This window comes from Phalacrocorax aristotelis, chromosome 6, assembly GCF_949628215.1.
Source record: "Phalacrocorax aristotelis chromosome 6, bGulAri2.1, whole genome shotgun sequence".
Taxonomy (NCBI): domain Eukaryota; kingdom Metazoa; phylum Chordata; class Aves; order Suliformes; family Phalacrocoracidae; genus Phalacrocorax; species Phalacrocorax aristotelis.
The window spans coordinates 14,911,444-14,937,459 of record NC_134281.1 but is presented as its reverse complement, the minus strand read 5'-3'; the positions used below and the strand labels follow the sequence as shown (position 1 = coordinate 14,937,459).

At 36.6% G+C, this 26,016-nt stretch overlaps 2 protein-coding genes across 13 annotated transcripts in view; both read right to left on the bottom strand.

Moving 5' to 3' along the window:
• Positions 1-2,759: 2,759 nt before the first annotated feature.
• ASB14 (ankyrin repeat and SOCS box containing 14) lies at positions 2,760-15,380 on the bottom strand. The gene is made up of 9 exons (XM_075096147.1): positions 14,394-15,380; positions 13,834-13,884; positions 12,311-12,447; positions 12,056-12,214; positions 9,833-10,078; positions 7,427-7,598; positions 5,935-6,478; positions 4,921-5,074; positions 2,760-4,048 (listed from the first exon to the last, which is right to left on the bottom strand). The coding sequence occupies exons 1-9, from the start codon at positions 14,519-14,521 to the stop codon at positions 3,855-3,857; spliced, it is 1,785 nt and encodes a 594-aa protein (XP_074952248.1). The 5' UTR covers positions 14,522-15,380; the 3' UTR covers positions 2,760-3,854.
• Positions 15,381-16,411: 1,031 nt separating this feature from the next.
• Positions 16,412-26,016, bottom strand: part of DNAH12 (dynein axonemal heavy chain 12) — a 77,553-nt gene continuing 67,948 nt past the window's right edge. For 4 of the 12 annotated variants that reach the window (XM_075096135.1, XM_075096138.1, XM_075096137.1 and 1 more), the window contains 11 exons: positions 25,605-25,858; positions 24,898-25,038; positions 23,935-24,072; positions 22,794-23,027; positions 22,194-22,379; positions 21,558-21,661; positions 20,229-20,433; positions 19,897-20,034; positions 19,346-19,437; positions 19,023-19,090; positions 16,412-17,893 (listed from right to left, as the gene is read on the bottom strand). In XM_075096135.1, coding sequence (XP_074952236.1) covers positions 17,703-17,893; positions 19,023-19,090; positions 19,346-19,437; positions 19,897-20,034; positions 20,229-20,433; positions 21,558-21,661; positions 22,194-22,379; positions 22,794-23,027; positions 23,935-24,072; positions 24,898-25,038; positions 25,605-25,858 — 1,751 coding nt within the window. In that variant the 3' untranslated portion in view covers positions 16,412-17,702. The remainder of the gene's footprint in view (positions 17,894-19,022; positions 19,091-19,345; positions 19,438-19,896; positions 20,035-20,228; positions 20,434-21,557; positions 21,662-22,193; positions 22,380-22,793; positions 23,028-23,934; positions 24,073-24,897; positions 25,039-25,604; positions 25,859-26,016) is intronic. The other 8 variants (XR_012661044.1, XR_012661049.1, XR_012661047.1 and 5 more) reach the window with 8 other exon arrangements.

Sequence of the window (26,016 nt, the reverse complement as noted above, 5' to 3'; positions counted from 1 at the left end):
CCCAGCTTGTCAGAGTAGGATCGATTAATGTGGTAAGCAGTGCAGCTGTGATAGCCCAAGCTCCATAGGGAAAGCAGTTAATAGATGAGCCGTTGCAGCAAAAAGCATTTCTGATTTGAACCTGTTTTGCATTAGCCTTACTGAAGAAGTGTCAGAAAATTGAATCACTCTATTTTTTTTCTCAAAACCTACAGTTGCTGTTTTAGACAAATCTGCAAAGATGAGGAAGAGAGTGGGAGAAAGAAAGCTGGCAGATGCCTTCTTCACTGTCATATGGGATTTTTCAGATTTAACATGCATGATTGGAATTATTCCATTCACTTTTCAGGCTTTCCATCTATGTCATTAAATGTAGTTTTCTAAACTAGACAGTGTAGGCGTGAAGGGCCTTTCTTTTATGTCAGATGACTCTCAACCATGAAAAAAAGGGAAAGGACCAAAGAGAATGGTTAAAGAGAACAGATTGACATGCGTGAATGAAACGAGGGGTGTTTTTGCTCATTTGTGAGAGTTTCACTGGTGTAAAATGAGCAAAAAGATATAAAAGCATCTAGGAGAGCAATGAAAGTTGCAGGAGCCAACGGCAGGTCAGAGGAGCTGAGGAAGTTAAACTGGAAAGGTGCAATGAGTTAGCAGTGGGGTGAGAAGTACTGACTTTTGCTTGAGGGGAGGAGCACCTGGCTCTGTAATTAGAACTACCTCAAGGCGAAACAGCTGCTGAGGTTTTATCCATGCCCTCCTCCCCACAATGAAATGCTATTTGTACCCTTTTTTCCTATGAGGTTTAGAAATACTTCATTTGAAAACATTTTTGTTAATTAAAAAATATTAGAGTGCTTACTATTTTCCTTGAAAGTATGACTTCTAATATAAACACCTCGTGTTCTCCTGGGAACTACTGCAGTAGGATTTTACCACCCGAGCATTTTATTACTGTAAGTAAATGACTGGTGGGTTTCCTCTCCTGTAATTTATTTCTCCCATTTAGTGTTTCCTATTGGCTTTTGCTTACAGGCTGGTCTTTCAAGCACTTCCCGCTGAAGCTGCAGTTTGCTTCATGTAAATCTGCTATTATTTCAGACACTCCTAAAAATATTCTTTCAAGTACATGATTTTAAAGTGACCTTGCATAGGTACTGAAGCAGCTGTGTTGTTGAGGACTAATTGTTTATGTTATTAATTGCAGCCTCATAGTTATTGCCATGTTTTTTCCCTTCGGTAAAGGGATATTAAGTTTGTTACACTATGTAGATTTACACACTGCAGACCAAGCAAGCCTTGCTGTCAGTTGTTTCAAGTTCTTTATGTATGTAATGGCATGAATATCAAATTACATAAAGTGTGCTTATGGGTATGCATTTCATTGCGTTGTAGATAACACCTAGCACTCCTCTATAGCCATTAATAGATTTCTCCAAATCAAGAGTCATAAACAACTTAGCCATAGATAACCGGTTAAAAGTGGGTAGTATTAATGACTTTGTATTTGATAGTCTATTACTTCCTTAATCTATTTAGGTTTGAAATTGTATCAAGACAATTTACTACCTAACAGTAAAGTAATACTTAGGAGTTAAGGAACATTCCCCCTCTACGGTGCTGTCAGATTTCATCCTTACATGGATGTAAACCCAGAGCTGAAAATCCTGAACAGCTGAAGCTACTTATGAAGATATAATTTACATTGTTATGAAGATGTAAATTCTGATTAATTAGCTGCACAGAACTGAGGAGAAGCCAATGGAGAAAATTATCTTATGATATAGTCTCTTGTTATCTCAGAAATAATTCACACAGAGAAAGAAAATCTGCCTCTGCCTAATGAATTTAGTAGAGACATTGTCTAGTCTAACAGCAAGAGCTGATATTTTATAATCTTTCCGTTGCTCTATTTTACAAAATTTCTGGCAAGTCAATTAGTCTCTGAGGGTTTTCTTTTTAACTGAGCAGTAAGTTTGGTTAATTACTTACCCCCCCGACACAGTGGTCTCTAAGTTGTCATGACAAGAATTTCTTAAGTCTCAGTGTGTCATTGTGAATGCACTTGTATTCCTAATGAAGTTTATATTGCAAGCCAAGGACTTTGTACAATCTTTCAGGTCATTTTTATAATAGAGTGGAGTGGTCAAATTCTTCTGATGATGATGTTCTGGATTGGTCCTGTTCTAGTGAAGTGTAAGTGATTTTTGCTATGTTTGAGACCAACTTGCACATTTTCCCTGAATAGCTGTATTAAAAACCTCCAGTGGCATACTTGTGTCAACTTTGATTGTTGTCTCTTAATATTGGAAACATGGATAGTAAACATATTATGCCAGGGCTTCAGTCAGCATTTCGTAGATTAAATAAAAGCTTAACTATCATAACTTTCTGGGTGGCATTTGTACTGATGCAAAAACCTCTTGCATTTTTTGTAATACTGACTTCCAGGAAGTACCATTATTGGTGACAGGATGCATTCCCTTCCATTAAACATGCAGATATAGCCCTCTGTTGTCAAAGTGTATCTCAATTATCTTAATTTTAATCATATTAGCCAGGTAACCTCAGAGGAAGTTATTGTACATCAAAGACTGAACAGCAGAAAATCCTCACCATCCTTACGTAGCTGGTGTTTAGTGCCCATATTATTGTGGCCACAGGACAACGTGCAGCACTCCACAGAGCTGTGGTTATGGTAACGATCCAAATTCATGCGCACCGAGGCCATACCAGCTCTCTACCATTAACATGGGTACTCACACGTGTCTTCACACGCTTCATTAGTTTATTGTATCATAAACACCATGTAAAAATCAATGGGTCATAACTACATTATGGTTAAATTTGTATTTTATAAGATTTGTAGATTTTTCTGGGGAAAAGCAGACTTTTGCATTATGTAACTTCCATGATAAAGATGCATGTATAACTAGAAGAAAAATCTATGCTTACTTGATAATGAAGGAATAAATACTACTAATGCCAAGTGTGTTGATCAACTTTTTTTATCTAAAATCCACCCTGACACCTGCAGTATTTTTAGAAAGAATGGGCACGCTGCGGGTCTGCGTGTGCGATGTAAGACTTCCTAAGACAACTGTGACTGCTGACAGGTAGTGCTCCAAAAGGTTAAGCTTCAACTATATGAAGAGAAACTCCAAAAATTGCAAGCATGCCTTTGGGTCGCACTGTAAAAGCAAAACCTAGTTCTAGAGACAGCAATCAAAATACATAATGGACAAGACGTATCAATACCTGAGAATGCAGTTGAGAACTAAAACACATCTTTCAGAAATAGTACCTTCTTGTTGAAGCATCGGTATTTCACACTAGCTGCTGTGATAAGCAGAGGTATCTATAGCTGCTAATCCCACTTCGCCTCTTAGAATGTGGGATTGCTTAATCGGGTGAAAAATGCAAATCTCCTTAGGCTGCTCTTTGGAACTTCGATGCAGGACTTCACAAACAAAAACTCTAGTTCTTGACAAGAGAAAAAAGAACGATGTCCCTTCTCCATGTTAGTTAAATCCCTGACCTTTAACTCAACCCTGAGTTTAACCCTGCAATGGGGGTAGTGTTATCTGTGATGACAGGCTTTACCTTAGCAACGGCGCATGGTGTGCAGTGCTACATTTTACAGTTAACTTTTCACACTAAGCATTTAAAATACTATTGCCATAACTTTCAGATAGTTTTTATTCCAGCAGATCTGTAGAATGGGATCACCAGTAATTACATTCTGGGGTTCTCCCCATTTTCTTCAGGGGATGAGGGGGGAATGCTGGTATGCCTTAATATAAAGATCCCAAAAGGAAGAAGCAGCTGCATAAGTCTTATCCACGTCAACGTTCCCTTCAAAACAGAACTAATAATTATGTACAGTTGAGGCTGTAGGTTCCTGTGACGTTTTCCTGACCATAAAGATCATATTCCTTGTACAGTACGTAGTCTTTCAAGCAGTTTGGCAGTGGAAGGAAGGTCATGAAGACAGGACAACGGAGACGCAACCGGCCCATGCATTCCCGTATCTTCAGACGACAAAGATGCTTCAGAGAGCGAGGATTTGCTAGAAATGAGAAGGCGAGATTGATATAAGTAAGTTATTTATTAAATTTTGTTCAATTTATTTTTTCAATACTCTGCTACCTGGAGAACCTGACCTGTCAGGGTCTATAGCTTTTTCACCTCAGCCCATACCTCTCTCAGTTATATTCATAATCATTGCCAGCCAAATCAACAGATTTTGTTTCTATCAAGTTGGCTAAATGTAGGTTAATGCAAGTTTAAGTAGTAAAGTTTGGGGAATGTACTTCAACGCCAAATAATTGGTGCCAGTTTTCTGACAACCTGAAGAAGCTACTAAAAGTAGAAGTACGAGTCACTACTACTTAATCTATATACAAACAAAAAGGACATAGAATTAATCTAGACTGGAATGAAATAAATTAAAATTAGTAGTTACCAGATTTGTTCCATCAACTACAGATTATTCTAATAATCAAGGAATCTAATAAACCTAAATTTCTTTTAAAATTTTTTTAAAATATATAAAAAAAAAAATCTAATAAACGGTTAAAAAAAAGACCCTAATAAATCTAATTTTATTAGATCTGCTACATCAACTACAGCAGGGCGAAAAGCTTTTCTCCCCTTGAAGAGGATTGTGTTGGGAACTTTAACTGCAATGTAGACAAGTGCTCTACATAAATTGGGCAGGTACTGCCTATCTGACTTCTGAGAGAAATTTAAGTTTAACTCTTACACAGAATGATTTTTAAGAGGCCAGTTACTGTCAAAACGTAACATTTGGCCTAACAAGGGTCAAGAAAAGCAACAGCCTGAGGTAAATAAAATGAAAACTAAACTGCCACCAACAAAAAAGGCCCCAATCCCAAACCAGCTTGTTTTTAATTCCAAATGCAAACATCAGATACTTACTTAAAATCGAGTTGATGTCTGGCCAGAGTTCCTGTTCTTTAAGCACTGCTTCTAGCTTCCAGCAGATATTAACATGATCAACATAATCTAACATTACTCGCACTACTTTCCCAGACAGATGCTTCAACCATGACAAGGTTATCACTTCACAGAACTGACAGAAAGAAAATGTTTAAAAGGATAATAGTCAATACTCCTGTGAATGACTTCTGTGTCTGCAGGACGAGAGCAATTAAATAACTTCAGCAGAATGCCAGCAAGAATGAGTGTTCTGTCAGTCAGGGGAGCTTTAGAGAGCGTCACAGCTTGCTTTTAAGCCTCACAAGTAGAATCTGAAAATCTGAGAGATGGTTATTTTGTACCAGATCCAAAAATGACCTTAGTTACCAAATATAAAGCTGCTTAAGTGCTTAAAAAGTAGTGCTGCCACTCCCTAAGTGGAATTCAGATGTGTGTCCCAGCGTGCTGAACAGGGGGACCCGCCAGCCCAGTGCATGCCACGCCCCCTTATCTTCAGGTTAAAGAAGGGCTTATTAGGTTCAAGTGGACTTTGCAAACTGCAAAACAAGGAGGCTGATGGGTGCCTCTGCGACCTCTTTATGTCGATCCAGGTTTGTTAATTTCTGGTCAGTGCTTATCATGCCAGCTCCAGGGCGTCCTTACAACAGCCTTCCAAGTATTGGAGTTACGATACAAGACAACCCAGCCTGCAAGTCCCTGCTTTCACAGCATGGACAAGCCTGCCCTGGAGAGCCAATTCTGTACTGATCTTAGTGTATCATTACCTGCATTTTCACAATTCAAAAATATTGTTTATGATAATTTGCTGTCATGAACCAGGCCTCGTAGCAACATCTATTTATTTTTAAAGCTTTGTGTGTTCCTACCTTTATGTGTAAACTGACTTATAGTTTCACAACTTCCTTTTCTGACGCTGCATTAAGTACATTTTCTTTTAGTTTCAGGAAGGATACTGCTAGTAAAACAACATATGAAGCCATCTGATATACTTACCATTGTGTCTTTGATAACAGTAGAAGTCCATCCATCAGTTACATACTGGGAATGCGAACTGTTTCCCTGAGGGCAATCAAAGCAGCGGTGCACATCATACCCATAGTTCATCAGCATTCTTAACATGACTTCATCTTTCAGAGCATACTGCAGAGCTGATGGAAAATGGGTTGTATTCACTCTGCAGAAGTAATTGACATTAGCCCCATGTCGGAGCAGTAGATTCATTAACTCATAGTTGCCCATTCTCAAGGCGATTTGGAGGCAGTTGATGGGATCTTGGTTTGGCAGGGCTCCAGCATTCAACAGTAACCGTGTTGAACAGATATCCCCATTGGAAACAGCAAAGTACAATGCTGATTTCCGGTGGTCATCGTAGCCTTTGCGAACTCTCTGATCCAGCATGAAATTGGCATCAAACCCAGACTTTAGGAGAAACTCAAGGCACTGAGGATGTGCTCCTGCTGCTGCCGAGTGAACTGGACTTATCCCACTTTCTTTAATGGCATCAAAATTAGTAACTGGAACTAAATTTTTTAGGGCTCTGAAGAATTAAAAAAAGGAAGAATCTCAGAATCTTAAACACATTGGTTAGCCTAGCTCAGTCTTTGAATTTCTGTGTTGCTGGGCTTCTGAATTCATCATGACTGTATACAATTATCTTAATCTACCAAATCAGTACCACGGCACACTATACCTCTGCATTGACTTCAATGGCTAACAATGGAATTGTTAGCCAGCAATGGGTACTGACTTTACACCTACTACACATAAAATATTATTCTATGATACTATTATTAATTAACAACCCTGTTCCTTACTTGAGGAGTAACGATTCCTTCTCAATAGAAGCTTTTCCTGAATGTCAAGTGCACAGTGTTACTGCTTAACCTATAGGAATTAATGAATTAATATAATATTATGAATATATAAAATATAAATTAATATATGTAATAAATTTACATTTAAATATAGTTTAAGATATAAATTAATTAATTAATCTATCTTGCATTGTGGTTAAGAGAATTAAGAATTCTCAGACTCTTAACCACAATGCAACATTCCTAGTATTGAAGAGTTGTTTCTCACTTACTGATTGTGATTTTAGCATAAATATCTTCCGGTGACCTTCCTGCCTTTGAAACAGGGATAACTCTTATCCCCTAAGTCTATTTGATGATTTAGTACATTTAACTTCCTGTGGTGGGGTGGAGATGAGGCACACCCAAAGTGAGCGAGGGTGTCCCAAGAACATCAACATCAGACCGGACAGTGTTACTATTTGTGACAACTGGAGAAATACTACAGGAATTAGTATGCTCATCCTAAAATGATGAAGATTTTAGTCTGTATGGTCTCTTACATTCAGACACAGAAAACTCATATTTACATGGTTAAAAAGAATTCCTCTGCAAAACTACAGAATTGCTGCCTGCTTTGAATTAATATTTCTGGTGTCACCTTTAGTTTATTTTTAAGTATATTAACTCACAGAAAGTGTCCTCTGTACGCAGCTCTGTGGATTGGCAAATGACCCGAGTGCTTTGGTATGTTGGCATCAGCCCCATATTCTAGTAAAAGACTCAGAGATTCTGGATTTCCTCCTCCTGCTGCTTCAAATAATACAGAAGCACAATCCATTGCCTGGGAAAGAACATTTGCACCTGGAAAGAAGCACCAAGGATTTTTAAAGTAGACACTGTAAATATCCAGCAGTAATTAACATCTCCAACCCTCCAGTGACATGGTATCATGGATACTATTCTTTGCCAAATAAAACCACTATGGGCATAAAACCTTCATGTTGGATCCTTGATCCTTGGGAACAAGAAGGTCCAAATTGCTTTGAACACAATCACACAGTAAGACTTGATGCTAGAACTGGGTAAGCAAGGGGTTGGTTCTTACTCATGCTGACACTCGGCTTTTGGCTTATATACAACGCATTTCAGTTCTTCTACTTTACAAAGACCAGACAGATATAACTGCAAATATGAGAGAACCCAGTATCAAAAGAGTTCATACAACCCAGTCACAGCACTGCTGAGCCACCATATAAAATTCCCTACCATAAATGTCTTGTCGGGCATTCCCTAAGGTGACCTGCCTGCATGAGAAAACAATTACAACTACTTACTAAAGTATTAACACATTATTTGAATATTACGGAAATGTAGTCTTTATCAGGCCTTTACTTTACATCACAAAAATCCTCTTGGTGCAGATAGCGTTTCATTTTCTTTAGTAAGGGAAGTTACTTCTGCTGCTATTTCTGAAGGCACACCTTACAATAACCAGTTTCAATCCAATCACAGACCTTTCAGAAAACCAATAAAAACGTGTGTAAATAGGCTGAATAATTTAGAGGGAATATATATGGGTGTGTTTGTGCGCATATATGTGTGAGTGCATATATACACACACACGCATATATAGATCTTACAACATGAAATTTAGATACTAGGAATTCTTTAGGCAGACCTCAACTCACATGATTTGGGAGTCAAATTCTTCAAATAAGTTAAGATGCCATCCAAAATGCAAACAAGGTATCTTCTGCAATGTGTCAGATTTGCTGGCAGTTTTGCAAAGCATTCACTGATGACTACTACAGTTTGTTACAAGTAAGTGATCTCTAAAAATATATTTTGTATACATTTGGCTCTATTTATGCTAGAGGCAGTATACTCAGTAACATGGTAACAGTTCCTTTCTTTTCACTTCAGTTTTACTGGCCACTGAGCTAAGAACAATTTTTTGCCTCTGCATTTGGGAATAATTTTCTCTGTTGGAAAGAGGATTCATTTTGTCCCATTTTTCTGGTTTTGGCTGGGAGAGAGTTATTTTTCTTCCTAGTAGCTGGTAGAGTGCTGTGTTTTGGATTTAGTATGAGAACAATGTGATAACACACTGAATGTTTTAGTTGTTGCTGAGCAGTGTTTATACTAAGTCAAGAACTTTTCGGCTTCCCATACTCTACCAACGAAGTGCCCAAGAAGCTGGGACCGGAGCATGGCCAGGACAGCTGACCCCAACTGGCCAAAGGGATATTCTGTGCCATGTGACAGCATGCTCAGTATATAAGCTGGGGGAGTTGGCCAGGGGGTCAGTGATCGCTGCTTGGGGATGGGCTGGGCATTGGTCAGGAGGTGGTGAGCAACTGCATAAATTGTTTTTCCTGGGTTTTGTTCCTCTTTCTTGTTGTTTTCCTTTTCATTACATTATTATTATTGTTGTTGTTGTTGTTATTATTAAATTATTGAACTGTTCTTATCTCAACAACCGGTTTTCTTACTTTTGTTCTTCAGATTCTCTCCCCTGTCCCACCAGGGAGGGGAGGGTGAGTGAGTGGCTGGGTGGTGCTTAGTTGCTGGCTGGGGTTAAACCACAACAACTATTTGGGCTTTAAATATTTCAGTACTAACACATGTGAATGACAATCTCTACTCACTTGAAGAACACTGTCACCGAACCTACATGTTACTAAATCAATCTACTGAGTTGTAAAACAGAACCACAGAATAGCTGAGGTTGGAAAGGACCTCTGGAGATCATTCAGTCCAACCCTGTGCTTGAGCAGGGTCAGCTACAGCAGGTTGCCTAGGACAGCATCCAGTCAGGTTGTTGGTATCTCTGAGGATGGAGACTCCACAACTTCTCTGAGTGACCTGTTCCAATATTCAACTACGCTCACAGAAAAAAGTATTTTCTTATATTCAGACAAAGTTTGCTAGGCTTCAGCTGGTGCCCATGCCTCTTGTCCTGTTATTGGGCACCACCGAGAAGAAACTGGCTCTGTCTTCTTTACACCATCTCATCAGGTATTTTGAACACCAGCAAGATAGACTCCCACCCTGAGCCTTGCCTTCCTGTAACAGTCTATATAATAAAGTCTCACCTTTTTGCAATAACAGCTCCATAATTTCTGTATGTCCGATCTGTGCAGCCAGTGCTAGAGGTGTGAGCCCATATCCACTGCGAGGGTCAGGATCTGCTCCAGAACGAAGGAGAAGCTTCACCAGATCCTTCCTGCCTAGTCTGGCTGCCTCATGTAAAGCAGTCCTCTTGTGGATACACTGCAAATTCACTTTTGCACCAGAGCTTATCAACAAGGAGGCAATCTCATATGAATCTTGTTTAATTGCTATAAGACAATAAGTGAAGTATCAGCCAGAATGTTATTCAACACTATTCTAGGCACTATGGCTTCTGTTATGTGGCAGCTCAGGGACGCTCGAGCTGTTCCTGACAGTGCTATTTATACACTGAGAAATGTCACACTACACTGAAAGGTTTAACGTATCAACAAGTCTGTTCTTTGTTTCCAGGATAACATTAACTATACAAATGAATAATTTTATGGTAATCTCTTTTTCTCTCTGTAATCCTCTGTACTGTTTGGCAACGCAGCGGAATGCAACTTTCCTTGCCACTAGATGGAGATCGTATGCAGGGACTTGGTGGGGTCAGGAGCTGGCCTGTTCAGAGCGCTCTATTTAATCTTCCTAAGCAGTTACCATAATATGAAAAAAAGTTAAAAATGACACTGTCATATGCCTTCTTAGCTTAATAAGCTTGATCTGTCAAGTCAGTAAGGATCTTAAAAGAGTAATCTGCACTGCCTCCAGTGGATGGAATGAATAGGCAACACCTTTCCCTCCTCCCACCTTTGATCTTCTAGGCTGTGCAGGGTAGAACAGTGAGTGCCCTTCACGGACACAGATTAGGCAGAGAAGCTTCATGTGCCACAGCTGCTTGAAATACCATTGACAGCATACTATAACCTGTGATGTCCCATTGTCTATAACCTACACGGCTGCTTTAGATAAATCCCACACATCCCCTTCTTGGGGGATTGTGCATTTTAATATAGTGCACTTAAAAGTATCTAGGAAGTCTCTACATCTTTTCTAAGCAGGTGGCCCTGAATAGAAGCTTTAATAATTTCAAAAGGATGGACTGGGGATCCTACAGATAGGTAGGAAGGCTTTTTCCTCTTCCTTTAACAACAGTTTTGAAAAAAACACCCTTCCAATATGGAAAGACTGAAAGGTTCATCCTAGACACTTACGGTGCTCATTTAGAACTCAGATAATGAGATCACACTTTCCTTCTTTTGCCTACAGCTCAATAAGAATAATAGCATCATAGCCCAAATTGGGGGAAGCAAGTGAAATGAACATAGAACATTTCTGAAAAAGATCTTGGCAAAATATTAGGACTCCTTATTTACAACTCAAGAATTACAGTTCTTGTGCATGTTCGCATTAAGACGGCATTCACACTAAGAGCATTACTAGGTATGGGACCTTCTTCTTCAAACAAAAAAATTCAAAAAGAAAGGAAAGAATTTAGGCCTGGCTAGCTTCTTCACTTGTCATACTTGGATTAATTCCAACAAGGTCTGAAAAGGGACAAACGCTGCTTTACCCTCTATGTAATACAGACAAATCAGGCTGGTTTGCTATAATTTTTGAAAATCAAAGCCAATTACCATGATTCTTGGAGAAAAATAAGTTGATGCCATGAAAAAGATACCATGTAGGCAGAGAATATGAATGTTTTCTGCCTGCAGACATGAAGAACAGTAATAGCATGAAGAAGCACGAGGACCTGGTTATCTGGCACCACTGCATAAATGACGCCAAGGAAAGCAGAGGAAGACATTCTGGCACTTCGTGGAGGAAGCTATTTGATTCTTTGAGGACAAAGATATATGTTCAGCCTGAACCTCAAATTCTTTACAACTGAGGGATGGAAAATAGTAGGTGTATCTGGAGCTCCCTGCATTGGATCAGACTAGGGAAAGACTTCTAGCTTCTAGCTCTATGTTGCCCGTGCTTCACTAGACCAATAAGGCTAACACTTTAATTAATAAATAATGCTAAAAACTTTGTGCTGACAGTCCCTAACATGGAATTGTCAGCTCATTTAAAGGCCTGACATCATCTAAGAAAAACAGACAGGGACAGACGCATTCAATACTGAGATTAACATTTTTTGCTCCTTATAGCAAAGTATTTTAGATCTTGAAGTATAATATGTCAATTTGAAACCTAAAATGTGTAACTATAACCTCACCTCATTCCCTCACCTATCCACCCCTAAATAAAGTATTCACCTATAACTAAAGGAGAATCTCCCTCTTCATTCTTAACATTGGGATTGCAGCCATTTTGCAGGAGAAAGCGGACATTGTCTACAAAGCAATTTCTTACTGCCACCAAGAGAGGTGTTTCCCCTTTTAGAGTGGTCTGTTCCCACGTAATGGCACGGGAGGCTGAAATACAGAAAAGCAGAACACATTTGAAGCTGGATCATTCATTAAACCTGACTTTGTAGAACTTTTTGGTGGAAAACCACAAGGCCTCCATACCTTTCAAAGTTATTTCAAGGATGTTCTTATTTAGCTGTGCTGCAGCTTCATGCACAGGAAGCCAGCCTTGCTGATCTGCTTCTTCAAAAGCAGAACTGTGCCTCACCAACTTCATCAAGGCCTCTTCATGGCCTGTGATATTTTAAGACAGACACATACCCCATTAGCCATAATAAAACAAAATTCAGGAAACTAATACACTGAGTGTTATTTATCCCATCAGTGTGTCTTGAATAAACAACTTGCTTTCTCAAAGCAATTTTTTCTCATAGGGTCATTTACATAAATGGAACAATCAATGATTGACATTGACTCACAGAGCAGTTTGAATTATAAATTTAAAAAATTACTTATAATTAATATGACTAAAATATTTCAAATACAATCCTCTCTCATGAGCAACAGTGCATGAAAGTTTAATGTATAAAGTAAACAGTGAAACTGTAGGAAAAATATTTAGGTTGGCAAAAGTAAAATGAAGCTGATTTAACAGGATGAGACCTATCTTGTTATTCCTGCTTTAACTAACAATCTTACTAGAACTTTAATCAACACAGATGATTATGTTTTCCATTTTATATCTCATCAAGAAACAGCAAAACTTTCTTGGCTGGAAAGCCTGTTTTCTGTAGAAAATGAAGTAGAGGCCTGGTTTCTGTTTCATGTTTTTTATCCCATCATTCCTGGGAGAAGGCAGTCTGCCCTCCTGTTATCTACAACTATAGTATGAGGGGACAGACTGCTCTCAATCTCTGCTGCTGAAGTCTTCCTACATATGGAAGAATTATACATTCATAAGGCCAGAAAGCAAGTGTAACTAGCATTTAGGCACATTCTTTATAGTGTTCAGAATATATATAGCATCTGCTTTTCCAGAAAATACTTTGTTTCTTGCTTCCTACTCCACTAAATATCTCTATAGTTACTTACTATGACATGCATAAAGACTGGACTGAAGGTTTCCCACTGCCAGACAACTGTCCTAACAATTGTACTACTTGTGCTCATTGTTTACTGATCTCTGTGACTCAGTATATAAAATGATTATACCACAAAAAGTAGAAGTTTCAGAAGAGCAGATTAAGAGCATCTCATAGAGGAATACACTAATTTTTGGCAGTTAAGGAATAGTTTGGAGCACTCTTCAGGTAGAAAATGGATTTTAATCCAGGTATCTCATGAAGTGAAATGCTTTTAGGAAGCATTAAATGACTGGGGCCCTTGCCATCCTCTCTTTTATTTTACAAGAAAGGCCTGGCATTGTCCCCTAATTCCATGAGATGAATCACTGGAATCTGAGAGGAGTGACATTTGAACCCATCTCATTACCATGTTCCTATCTAATAAGTTAGCTTTTGGGGGTCCTGTTTTTATTGCCTTACTCCTCTCAAGAGTATATAAAGAAAAGCTGCACTTAAATCAGTTGATCAAACACCTGAAACGTAGGCATTGTTCAACAATGCAAATACCCAAGTGGTTCCTAGGGGTATAGGCTTAGTGTGCTGTATTTGTACTTAACTGTCCGAATTGCCGCAATTATCTTCCCATGTTCTTCACTTGCAATATTCTGGAAACTGCATAAACAGAGCAAAAATAAAGTGAGAAGTAAAAATTAATGTGAAGTTCAGGATATAATTATACCTTTACTTAAATACTTAAGTCTAGATTACATGTTAGATTTCTGTAAGTTGCATAGGTTTTGTGAGGGTTTAACACATTGAAACACTTTTTTTGTTGGTCCTCCCCTGCCACTATAAATATTGGATTTTTCACACAAAGGCCAAAAATTAAATACTAAAATGGGGGCAAGCTACCATATCAATATATTTTTACATCATGTACTTTTCTTCATAAAGCCTTGTACTCATTTATATATGGATGTAAAACACCATCTGAAAGTTTTGTACATTCCATATTTTCAAGGAAATATTCTCAAGGAGGACTCAGAACTACCAGAGGTTTCCAGTATCCACGAGACAAGGCCAGAGCAATACAATATAAGGAGTCACAAAGGAAAATAAGGCTACTACATGCCTATAATAATGCCAAGAAAACACCCAGAACAGAAGTAATAATTTATTACCTTTCATCCTCTGTTGCACTGCCACTTGTTTCAATTTTATGCCTATCTTGTAAGCTTTCCTGAATAGCTTGTTGGGTTGGGAGTTCATCATCAGAATCATCATTGAACATATATGTAGAATTATACATGGCAAATCAGCACCACCTGGCTCACTTTCTGTAGGGAAACACTGCTTTTTAATTGGAAGCAGATGTTAAATCTACAGGTTAAATCTGGAATAATAGAAATAGCAATTGCTGTTTAAGTATCACAAGAAACGAAACATAGTTTAAAATAAATGAGTCGAAACTTCTCCATCTCAAGCTCCAGCGTCCTCCCAGGTATTTACATTTGTGTTCCAAAGAGTTATTCTATTTAGAACAGAGTAAAGATTTTCCATTCCAATAGCATGTGCTATTATCTCTGTTCCTCGGAGTGAACTTACAGAATAGCTACTTATTCTGGCACTACTTATCAGAAAGCAATAAAAATAAGGAAAACTTAGTTTTCAGATAAATAGTTATTCCCTCTTAAGTCTTTCAGACTCTCAAATACCGTCATAATTGTGCTCTGACATTTTCTTAGTAGGAAGACAGATGTGCAATAAGACTTAGGATGTTTTTTCATTTTGTTCACAGAGGGCCTGGAAGTGAAGGACAAGTGAAGGACATTAAATTTTTTAATAATAGCTTTTGTTCAGACTGTTTCAACAAAGATATCATTAGGGCCATATTTGGCAGTCAGGAAGTATTTTAGATTTGTGCTATTATGTGCATCAGCATTCCAACTGAAACAACATCAAAATCCATGCTTGAAATAAGATCCACTTTACCACTTTATGTGCATAATCTACAGCAATTTAGAACAGACAAACTTACAATTCTGTATTCTTCATCAATGCATGTCTGTTTTTTTTCTAATACTTGTAGGGGATATGTAAAAATACTGCAACAATATATATCCAAATGCAGGGAGAAATAAAAAACACTGTTGTAACCACAACGGAGTTGCTTTAAAAAAAAAAAAAAAAGCTTAAGAATAGGGTTAGTTAAAAAAATATTGGCCAAATTGAAAGGGTTCAATTAAAAATAATTTTACCTCTTTAAGATTGTAATACAATGGAGCATAGAAATAAATCCCATTGATACTATTTCTTAAGTCTAAATGTTAAAATTTAAGACGAAATCATTAACAATCATTAATGACCAAATCAATTATTAAACAGTACAGTGTGTGTAGATGTACACTGTTACATGCATAAGCAGTCATACTGTTCTTTCGCACATTCAGCTACATGCTGTTATAGATTAAAATCACGGATGTTCTGTTAGGCTCAAGCCTCTCATCTGTTTTACCTTTTCAAAACTTCCACTTCTCTTTTTCAGGAGTTGGCCTGAAAAAATCAAGCAAAAATACAGGGCAAAGTAAAATAAAATAAAATAAAATAAAATAAAATAAACTGAAAGCAAATAAATAAATTAGCAAAATGAATAAGCACAGCAAAATGAAGGAAGTTGTTAACATGCCACTTACAAAGTTTGGAATAATCCTGGAAACATCTTAAAGTTGAGCAGCAGCAATTCATGGCAAACTTGCATCATTTAATTTCTTACCTGATCCATGTAATGTGTGATTTCAAGGCCTTGCTCTGTAATTGCACATGTAGCAAAAAACAGAAATATATTAACAAAATATACAGACAAGCAACTACTAGTATTTGACTATACCTGCAGTATAATGAGTGTATAACAAAATTACTACTTTTCCTATGAATTGAGAAAATATAACATTTTTCCTCACCTTCTGAAAGAGGGAAGACCTCACACTTTGAAGAAATGATTATTAAGTTGAAAGTGATATTTTCAGGATTGAAAATGATCTCAGTAGAGCCTACATCCATTAATAGCTCACTATAAATACCCGATCATAAGATACTCCGGGACTTTCTCCATGTTTCTTTCATATAGGTTAGTTATGTTTAATAATCTGTCCTGACAAACGGTGTCAGCAAAAGAAGGAATTAGAAGTCCAGTTTCTTTGTACAAATACTCGTGTTAAGAGTTTTTGGAATTAGTTTTGACAACTATAAGTAGTAACTATTACATTATGGAAAAAAAATTCCTTAGTGCTTTCCTAAGAGAGTAAACTAAAGATACTGTTAGGAGCTTACTTAGAAGAGTAAGACAACGTAAAAAAATAACTAAAACCAATAAAAGGAAACATAAACAAGCAAATAAAAACAAGCAAGAATTCTATTAAAAATTACTATGTGTTTCCAATTGCTTCATTACAATTCACATATTAATATATCAACAGAAAAGCAAACAAAAGATAAATCTATAAAGTCTTTAAAAGGAAAAGCGCAGTTTCAGAAAGACAGACCTATGCTGAAAACTTATGCTGGTGTAACACACAATAAGCAGGGAAATCAAGGACATAGATGCCTACTTATAACAGTGAGGGTAGGACGGAGTGAGGCTTTCATGCGCTTAATTTATTCCTACTGCATTTTACAGAGGGTTCCTTACAAAGAAGTGATGATGGCTCGTCTGAATGCAAGGTGGAAATAGGTCTTTGCTGGTGGAGATCTAGGAAGAATGCTTGAGTAATTTTTTTTTTTCAAATAAAGAAAACAAAAATGCAGAATCAGTGAAGGAACTGAAACTGGACTGCCACTCTGGAGCAATAGGGAAACAGGGAACTTTTTATGGCAGGTGGTCATAAGGGAGATTTTATCATTTATTCTTCATGGAAACTATTTGGGGGAAAAAAAATTGCGAAAATCAGAATATCTGAATTAAATCCTGAAAAGATTAATTTGCTGAGGAAGGTAGGCATCAGAAGTACATACTATAGATAGTTAAGCGATTTATCATACTGCAGTCTTCACTGTTCCTATGACAGAACATAGGCTATATATAAATCTAGATTGAAATCCCAAAACTTACTACCTACTAGCTTTCCACTCATATGATTCAGCACAATTAATGCTTCTAGTTTATTAACTGTAACATTTCCCTCAGAAAGTGCAGACTGTTTTTATTTTTCATTAGGATGTATTTTGCAACATTCAAGTAATGCATAAAATTGATGTTTACACATTAATAATATTACCAAAGGCTAAAATCCGAGCTGTATCTTTTATAGATTAAGATGCTAGTAGCAATACATTCTTATTTAAGGCAAAACATTGAGGACCAGAAAATATTTGCATGACCTCTTTTAATATAAAGAAGTCCATATGTTTCTTTTACACAATATGTTCCACTTCCTCTGTTAGCCAACAAAAAGAACAGGATCTTGAGAAGTCTGTATCTGAACTGTCCAAAGTTAGTCATCCAGCTGGCAGAGCAACGCAACACCTCGCTTGATCCAGTGTTGAACTGGTTTATCTGTGTTAAGTGCCAAAGCAATGACGAAATTAGTAGAATGTCCAGTAGTAGATAAGATTCCTTTACGTTCACTTGTCTTGTAGAGTGGGCAAACATATGCATTAGATTTCTTTATGTCCGATTTTGCAGCTTCAAAAAAAACCAAAAAATAATATATTACATTCAGCAGATCTAGTGACAGAAACATAATCTACATACAAATATTAAGTATTTACAGTAACATGCTTAAAGATAAATAAAAATGCAAAATTGTTTTGTGAATAATATAGTAAAATTATCTGGCTTTTTTTTGTGTTTTCTTGTGTGGTTTGTTTTGTTTTTAAACCCAACTAATATAGCTATGATTTGTTTTCAGGACTCGATGCCTTTCTGTGATTCTACCAGCTTTGTAATCATTCAAAGACACATGAAAATCTGAATAGTTAAAGCATAGTTTATACATGAGCTTTTAACAGCTCCTCAAGAATTCTGGTCCAGCAGCCAGAGGACCTAACTGCAATTCAAGTCACCTGAGATCCAAGGACACAACTCTGCAGGAACTTCTTGTGTGCCTAGACTGCTTATATAAAATTTATGCAAAGTCTAAAATCATGCACGTCTGAATAGATTCATCCAAACTCAAGAAAAAGCACAGAAAAAGTGGAAACTTTGTAAGACTGCCTATTAGCTGATAACATTGAGGTTGCAATAGTTGCAGTAGAAAGTCCTGCTTAAGTGAATAAATAAAAAGAAGGACTTACTGCTCCTGATCAAAGAAAACCAGTGTTACGGAAAATAGCTGACTAGTATGACAGACAACTAGCATAGCAGCTAAAAATAACCTGAGCAAACCTTCCTAAATCATGTGAGGTAAAACACTGAGTCTCAGCCTAAGTTAATTAAAAGTTCTCCTCAACTTGAGTAGAGCCAGGAATTCACGAACCACGTGCTTTCCTACCCAGATTAACTTATGGTTCAAAAACAGATTGGGCAGCACCTATACATATTTATAAAAAATTCATTTAACTAGGCCTTTCATCTAATCCATAATTAAAAATGTCTGTGGGGAGAGGGACAGGCCTATTGCTCAGAAGAGATGAGATTGAATCAAGCTAGCAGGCCCAGTTTTTAACATAAAAGTCATAGGCCATGTGCACATGAATTCTGTGCACATTTGGGTACTTTGGTGAGACTAGGAGCATTGATCTTATGTAAAAAAAGGGATTCACTGTTACAATTTCATGTTGAATAGCTCACACTTCAGAGAAATTATACTCACTTGGCTTTATCCAAATGACTGGCATCATATCAAAGAGCAATTTGGGATGCTGCTCAGCTAACATTCCCCTGGTGAGAGAAAGCAACAAAGTAAGTATTTGTGGCTTTGGGTTTAACCAAAGAGGGTTTTGGTGTATGTGATTTGGTTGTTGCTTGCTTGGAGTTTGTTTTTTTTTTCTTTACCATTTTCCATGCATGAAAGAGTATTTCATTTGGTGTGTTATTTCAATAATATAAAAAGTATCACTTAAAATATTTAAACAAATCTTGTTTGAGCACCTAAGAAAGCTTTCCAAAACCATAGTAAACCACTTTGTTACTGACTTGGTCCTGTCCCAGCGAGCTCCGTCTAAAAATAATCCGTGGATATAAACACCATCTTCTGGTGCAGTATCAGCCGTATCCTGAGGAATAACCTACAAGAAGTGTTATATGTTACTAAACTTTCATAGCTGTTTGCTTTTTGAAGTATTATGCCAATAACCAATTTTCAGAAGATCAATCTAAAAGAAGAATAATATAGTAATACCTTCCTTCTGGTACTAATTTTATGCAAAACTATAAAGAAAGCCGATTTCTGTGGGTTTGTTAATTACTTTTATTGTAGGTTATAAAATAAGGCTTTAATCACACAAACATGTATTCTACAGGCTGTTTTCCTGAGTGGAGGTCCAGGTCCAATCATAGAACTACTTTTAATATACAACTTTTACACGTTATTTAACATGCCTACCTTACCAAGGAATTAAATGTATGTCTTCAAATTGCAGTGAGTTAGCTGCAAAATGAACCTTCCAGTCAGGATTTATTTACTACATCTAACTGCAATATCAGGACTCAGATTAAGAAAATATGCATTTATAATTTATCTCTACCTGAAATTCATATCCCAGAAGGTCAATAGGGATCTTGTGCTTCCTAGCATAGTTTTGCATCGCTCCAGTTAAGAAAGCTTGAGTAAAATAGAATCCTGACAGCCAAAAAACCGTGGGCTTACCTAATTCATACCAATCCTGGAAAGTGGAAATGACACATTTAATAATCAGAAAGAGACAAAACCCACATCATTTGGCCATTTTCTACATAACCGTACTCAGAAAATCTAAGCAAGGTCTATCACTCCTTTCCCAATATTCCTTTAATATAAAGGACAAATTATGTGAAGAAGCACATTAAATAATTGATAGTACTGGCTCTTGTACATTACCTGTAAAAATTTCAGCCTTTCTAGAAAATCTAGAATATAGCTCCCTAATGGTTTTAGACTTGGGTATGAATGTTTAGCCCAATTCTCAGGAACTTTTCCAGTAAGTAGACTGCAACACAGAGCCTCCAGTTCAGCATCCATAACAACCAGTCCTTTAACGGCTTTCTTCAGGTTAATTAGTGTAACACGAATAGTTCGGATTAAACTAGAATTAAAATATAAAACAGATTTTTCACAAGTTTTGCATGATTTGTAAAACACATCCTCCTCAGTGGAAAAAGAAACGAACAGGATTACGGAACCATCTATAGAACTTGTATAGCTGGGACAGAACTGCATAATTAGCTATATCTGTAAAGCCATGGATTTGTGCATTTGTACCGATTTATTTAAGATAGTAACAGTTTAATAAATTATTTTGTTATCTCTGATATACTCTGTGTTGTTTGGTAAGAGGATAAATTTGGAACTCCAAATGTATACACTGTATACTGGATGAAGGAGAAAGCTTTAGATTACAAAAGAAGAGGTGGGTAGGGTCTGCAACAAAGGAAAACTTGGAGACTGAAGGCAGAGAGCATTATTGAAAGTTTGGGAGAAAATGAAGTGGGAGATGTGAAGACACAAACAGAGAAGGAGGAGGACAGAAAAACAGGGAAGAAAGACTGGAGGACCAGGCAAAGATAGGAAAGAAAAGTAGGGAACAAAGTAAAAAGAAAGACTGGGGATCCAAAGAGAAAAATAGGAGTGATTATAGGTTTGTAATCTTAGGAGAATAAATGTGAAAAGAAGGTATAGGAAGAAAGGCATCAGGAAAGAGGAAAAAAAAAGGAAAAATTTAGAACAGAAGTATATGAGAATAAAGAAATAAGCAGAAATATTTCCAACTATCAAGGAAAATGTTTCGTAAACTATAACTGTGCATGTATTACAGTTTCTAACCCCTTTATAGGTCAGAAATATGAAGAAAATAAAATATAATTGAACATAAAGAAAGAGAAAGTGAAGTTAAAAAAAAAAGGAACATAAAAAATATTGTTCATGTTCTCTTTTCCAAATGCCTCCTCAGACTCCCTTCTTCTATCTTATGTTTTAATCTTTCAGTTCATCTTGTCACTAGATCATTTTCCCTGTCATTTATCCTACATTCTGACTTTCCACAAGGAGTAATGGTATTTGGACTGCAGATATCACTGCAGACAATTAGAAGGGAACAAAATAAATAAATCATTTCACAGAACATAGAGTTTGCACAGTATGATTTGCATGAAAACTTTTTCTGTGAATGGAATTATTTGGGTTACATTTCATAAAATATAAGACTCTTACTTGTTAAATCTTTCCATTTCTTGCACCAACACAGTATTCATACTTTCTTCATATCTCACAGGATATTTACTTAGGCAGCCTTCAATGTCAAAATCATCAGGAAGCTGTAAGTGACAATACTTGGAAATCATTCCATGTATCATTATGCATCGGTATTACATTAAATGTATGCAGATGTGAAAAATTGCAGAGTAATACCTACCATTAAACTTTTTTAGGAATACACATCATCAATCCAGTATTTAGTAATTTAATCCAAATAAAAATTATGGGTTTTTTAAAGTGATGTTTATCTTTTAAAAACCACCTAGAATTTTCCATACCATGAAAAGTTATTAATGTTTCATTTTTATTAATTTTAAACTTGTTCACACAAATGAATCAACTGCTTTTTCAAGTTGTGTTTGTGCTGTTTTCTCTCTCTGTCTCCTATCTCCTACCTATTTAATAAAACTTCTTTAAACTAAAATATATCTGTGGTCTGTTACAGCCACACAAGTCCTCACTTTCATATTGCACTAAATTCCTCCCAGCAGGTTCTTCCTCCAACATGAAATCAGTTTGACAGTGAAGATTCTAGTTAAATAACTTCTGCTTTGTAAAAGATAAAATGGAGTCACTGCTATAATACAATACCTTGCTGAGAATATCATCTGCAATTTCATAGAGAGTATTGTCACCACCTCGAGAAGTTCCCTGAGTGCTGCCTCCTTGTGTTAAAAGCAGAGATTCAAAGAGGATCTTAGTTTGCTGAAGATCTTTTGAAATATCCACATTTTCATGCAAACCAAAAACCTCTGGTTGTTGACTAAAGGGAAGACTCTAAGACAAAATAAACAATAAACATCTGCATAAGTTAAAGCAGCATGCTAGGAATTAGATGCAAGCCTTCTCTAAGAAGTCAAATGAAAAACTGCCACTGACTTCAACTGAAGGTGGATAAGGACCTTAATGGTAGATATTTGCAGACAGTATTACTGGGGATAGAGCCATCACCTCACTTATAGAAAGCCGTTTCCAAGGAATTCTTATCTATTCTAGGTCCTCCTGTCTACTTACCGATTCCCTCCCAGAGACATTCTAGATAATGGCTATGATCATACAAGGATTTAGGCAAGAAGCCAAGCACAGTTTAACGTGCTGCAAAACTACCTTTTTAATGCAGAGAAACCTTTAAGGATTGCTTTTTAGTGCATTATCATCATAACAGTTCAAAATCTTGTTGCTACTTTTTACCTTAATAAACTCAATGTAGTCCTCGTATGTGCCTTTTGGTGGAGCATAATAGTTGCCACTGGGAGAAAAAGCATAGTGAGGATTTTCAATTACATCTGGATTATAGAAGTCATCCAGCATTGTCAGCAGTAAACGTCTGTCCCAGTCATCTGTCACTCGACCTCCATAGTTGCACTCACCAGTTAGGTAAGACAGAGCTTCAAAAGGAACATGGCTATATTCATTTATGAATAACTGAAACAGAAGACATGAGTAATTCTAGAGACTTGAAATATCTGCAGAACAACAGTGTGGCCTACAGACTAAAGGGCTGGAAGCTACAGTGCATAAAAAACTGCAGTTTAGTGAGTTTTCTCCTTAAGTGCTGGAAATCCAAATTCTGAAATATTTTTTCAGGTAAAATTACTGTTTAAAACAAAGAGGAGTTAGTAGTAAAAGCCTCTTATGAATATCCAAATTAGTAAGTCATCCAAGTCATTCTTGAATTATTTATAAGTGGATAGTTTTTCCAGTCTAAACTTTCTAGATGGACATTTTTCTGTGTAGTAAAGAAGCGTGCATTTTGCATTTCACATAATTTTTCTTCCAATCTTCAGAACCCTCTGATCTCTTTCATTAACTTCTTTATAACTTTTCCAGCTGTTCAGCCTCAGCTTCTATAATACACAGTTTTAACTCTGCTGACTTTTGTACACAGGACTTGCAGAAGGCTCAAGGTCAAGTAGCACTCAGCACCTCATTTTAGGGAAGGAGGATAGTTAACTAATGGTATACACATAAAAAAAAAATTCTGCTCCTAACCACAAAACATAGCAGGTGACTGTCACTGACATGATGTTACTTAAAATTGTCATATATAAGAGCTCATTGTGCTTTAATTTTTATTATACTCATATATACTCATTATATTCCATGTGTCTGTATGAATTTAAACCTCATGAAGAATAACTTTGTTTTATTCCATTTGTAATTTTGAAAAATATTTGTAATAGTATTGACATTCCTTGCCTTTGTAGCTGAACTGCAGTCATAAAAATCTATAAACATTTGATGTAACTTAAGTATATTGCTCCTTTTTGACTATCAGCTCGTTCCTATGCTTTGCATGATCAGAGTGAAAGGTAGCAATCGATGATCTTACTTGCAGCTGTCTGATACTGATTCGCAAGTCTGATTCATTAAATCCATATGGTATATTCCAACCAAGAGGCCCAAATTTTCTTCTCTCCTGAACAAGAGCATGGAAAAAACAAACTCCAAAGAGCAGTTTCTCCCATACCTTTGAGAAAAACAAAACAAAACAATATTATTAAATAGCTATATGCTCATGTTAGTCTGTAGCTTATATAGAGAACACACCATTTGATTACCGCTCTCCATCTAGGGTACAAATACAGGCAACTATTAAGTATGCTGTGTTTATTTGACTTGGGAACAAATATGCAAGCACATTCAGCTAGTTTCTCAAGTACCATTACACAAGATTTTTCTCTTCTTCCATGTAAAGGGCAGCTGACTTCATAAGAATTCAAATAGCAACAGATATTTATTTTTAAGGCTCATTAGACAAACATAAAATACAGATGTATTGTTTAATATAAGTCCTTAAATGCACCCACTTATACCTATGTATATTGATTACCATATTCATATCTCCAAGCAATCGCACTGTTTTTCACCTCCTTCACAAGTAATCATAGAATCTTAGAATGTCCCGAGTTGGAAGGGACCCACAAGTACCATCGAGTCCAGCTCCTGAGCCTGCACAGGACAACCCCAGAATTCACACCATGTCTCTGAGGGCGTTGTCCAAGTGCTTCTTGAATACCATCAGGCTTGGTGCCATGACTGCCTCCCTGGGGAGCCTGTTCCATGTGAAATCACCTAGCAGAGTAATTCTCAGCTAATCATCTTTATCATTGCAAAACCTAAACTCACAACCATAGTAAAAATTTTAGCTTATAATATTGACTGGACAGAAATCAGTATATTTGTGGGTAAAAAAAAAACCAAACCAAACCAAAACACAAAACAAAAAAGAAACCCAACCCAAACAAACCAAAAAAACCCAAAGAATAAAACCGTCAAGAGATAGGCACATTACCAGCTCCTTTTCAGGGCATCCAGAGAAGAATGCAGGATCGGAAATAGGATCAGAAAGAAATGACTGCAGTAGGTTTAACCGGAGACCAGTAGGAGGTTCATTTGTCACCTTGACTCCATTCTGCAGAATGGTTACGGGAAACTAGAAATTAAAAAATGGCAAAACTGCATTCAGAAAGTGTGGAATAGATGCTATACTGTTATAACAGTGTATTATTACTCTGTGTTTGTTATATAAACAATTTTCTGTAAGAAATTACATTTTAAACATTAACAGCTTTAAAAATAAATTCTCAAAGGCATCAAGAAAGTAAGACCTTCTTGTAAACAACCTATATTTTAAAATGTTTTCCTGGTGTTCAACACCTTATAAATAAAGTGCAAAATTAAATTTTTTAATTTATGCAAAACAAAACCTCAGTGACAGCATAAAAACTTCTTAATTATATATGCTGGCAAAATGCAGTTCCATTCACTAGTACACAAGCTATCCCACATCACAATATCAAAATATTACAAAGAAAGCTCAATATTACTCTGTTTATAATTTTTTAAAGTGTCCTTTCTTAATTAAATTCTCTCTTCAACAGCCTCATCATATTTCAGGGAAGTTTGATATTATCAGCTCATTCAGGGACATGAATATTTCCTAAAAATATCATCAACTTTTCTTTTCCCCAAATACAGACTATTTGGCAATGCATGTACCTTTGGTGAAGGGTAACTAGTAAGCCAAAGTCTGAAGACTGGATGACATTTTTCACTGTTAAACTCCTCACATATTTTCTCCAGCACTGGCATCCAGGAGACAGCTAAATGACAATTTTGTAAACAAACCCAGGTTCCTTCTTCCATTGCTTTTTGAATCATTTTTGTAGCTATAGGTCCTTGTCCTTGTCCTAATGAGATGGACTGAAACTTATTTCCAACCATCTTTCTGTCATTTGCCAGTTTCAGGAGGCCTTGAACAGAAAGCGTAAGATTTTTAGCATTTCTTCATTAAAAAGGAGTTGTATCAGGAAAAAAATATTTTTAAATGTTTATTACTACTTTATTAAAGTATACATACAACAAGATGGTTTGCTTTGATATACAGTGTGAAATTTATTCAGTTTAACAT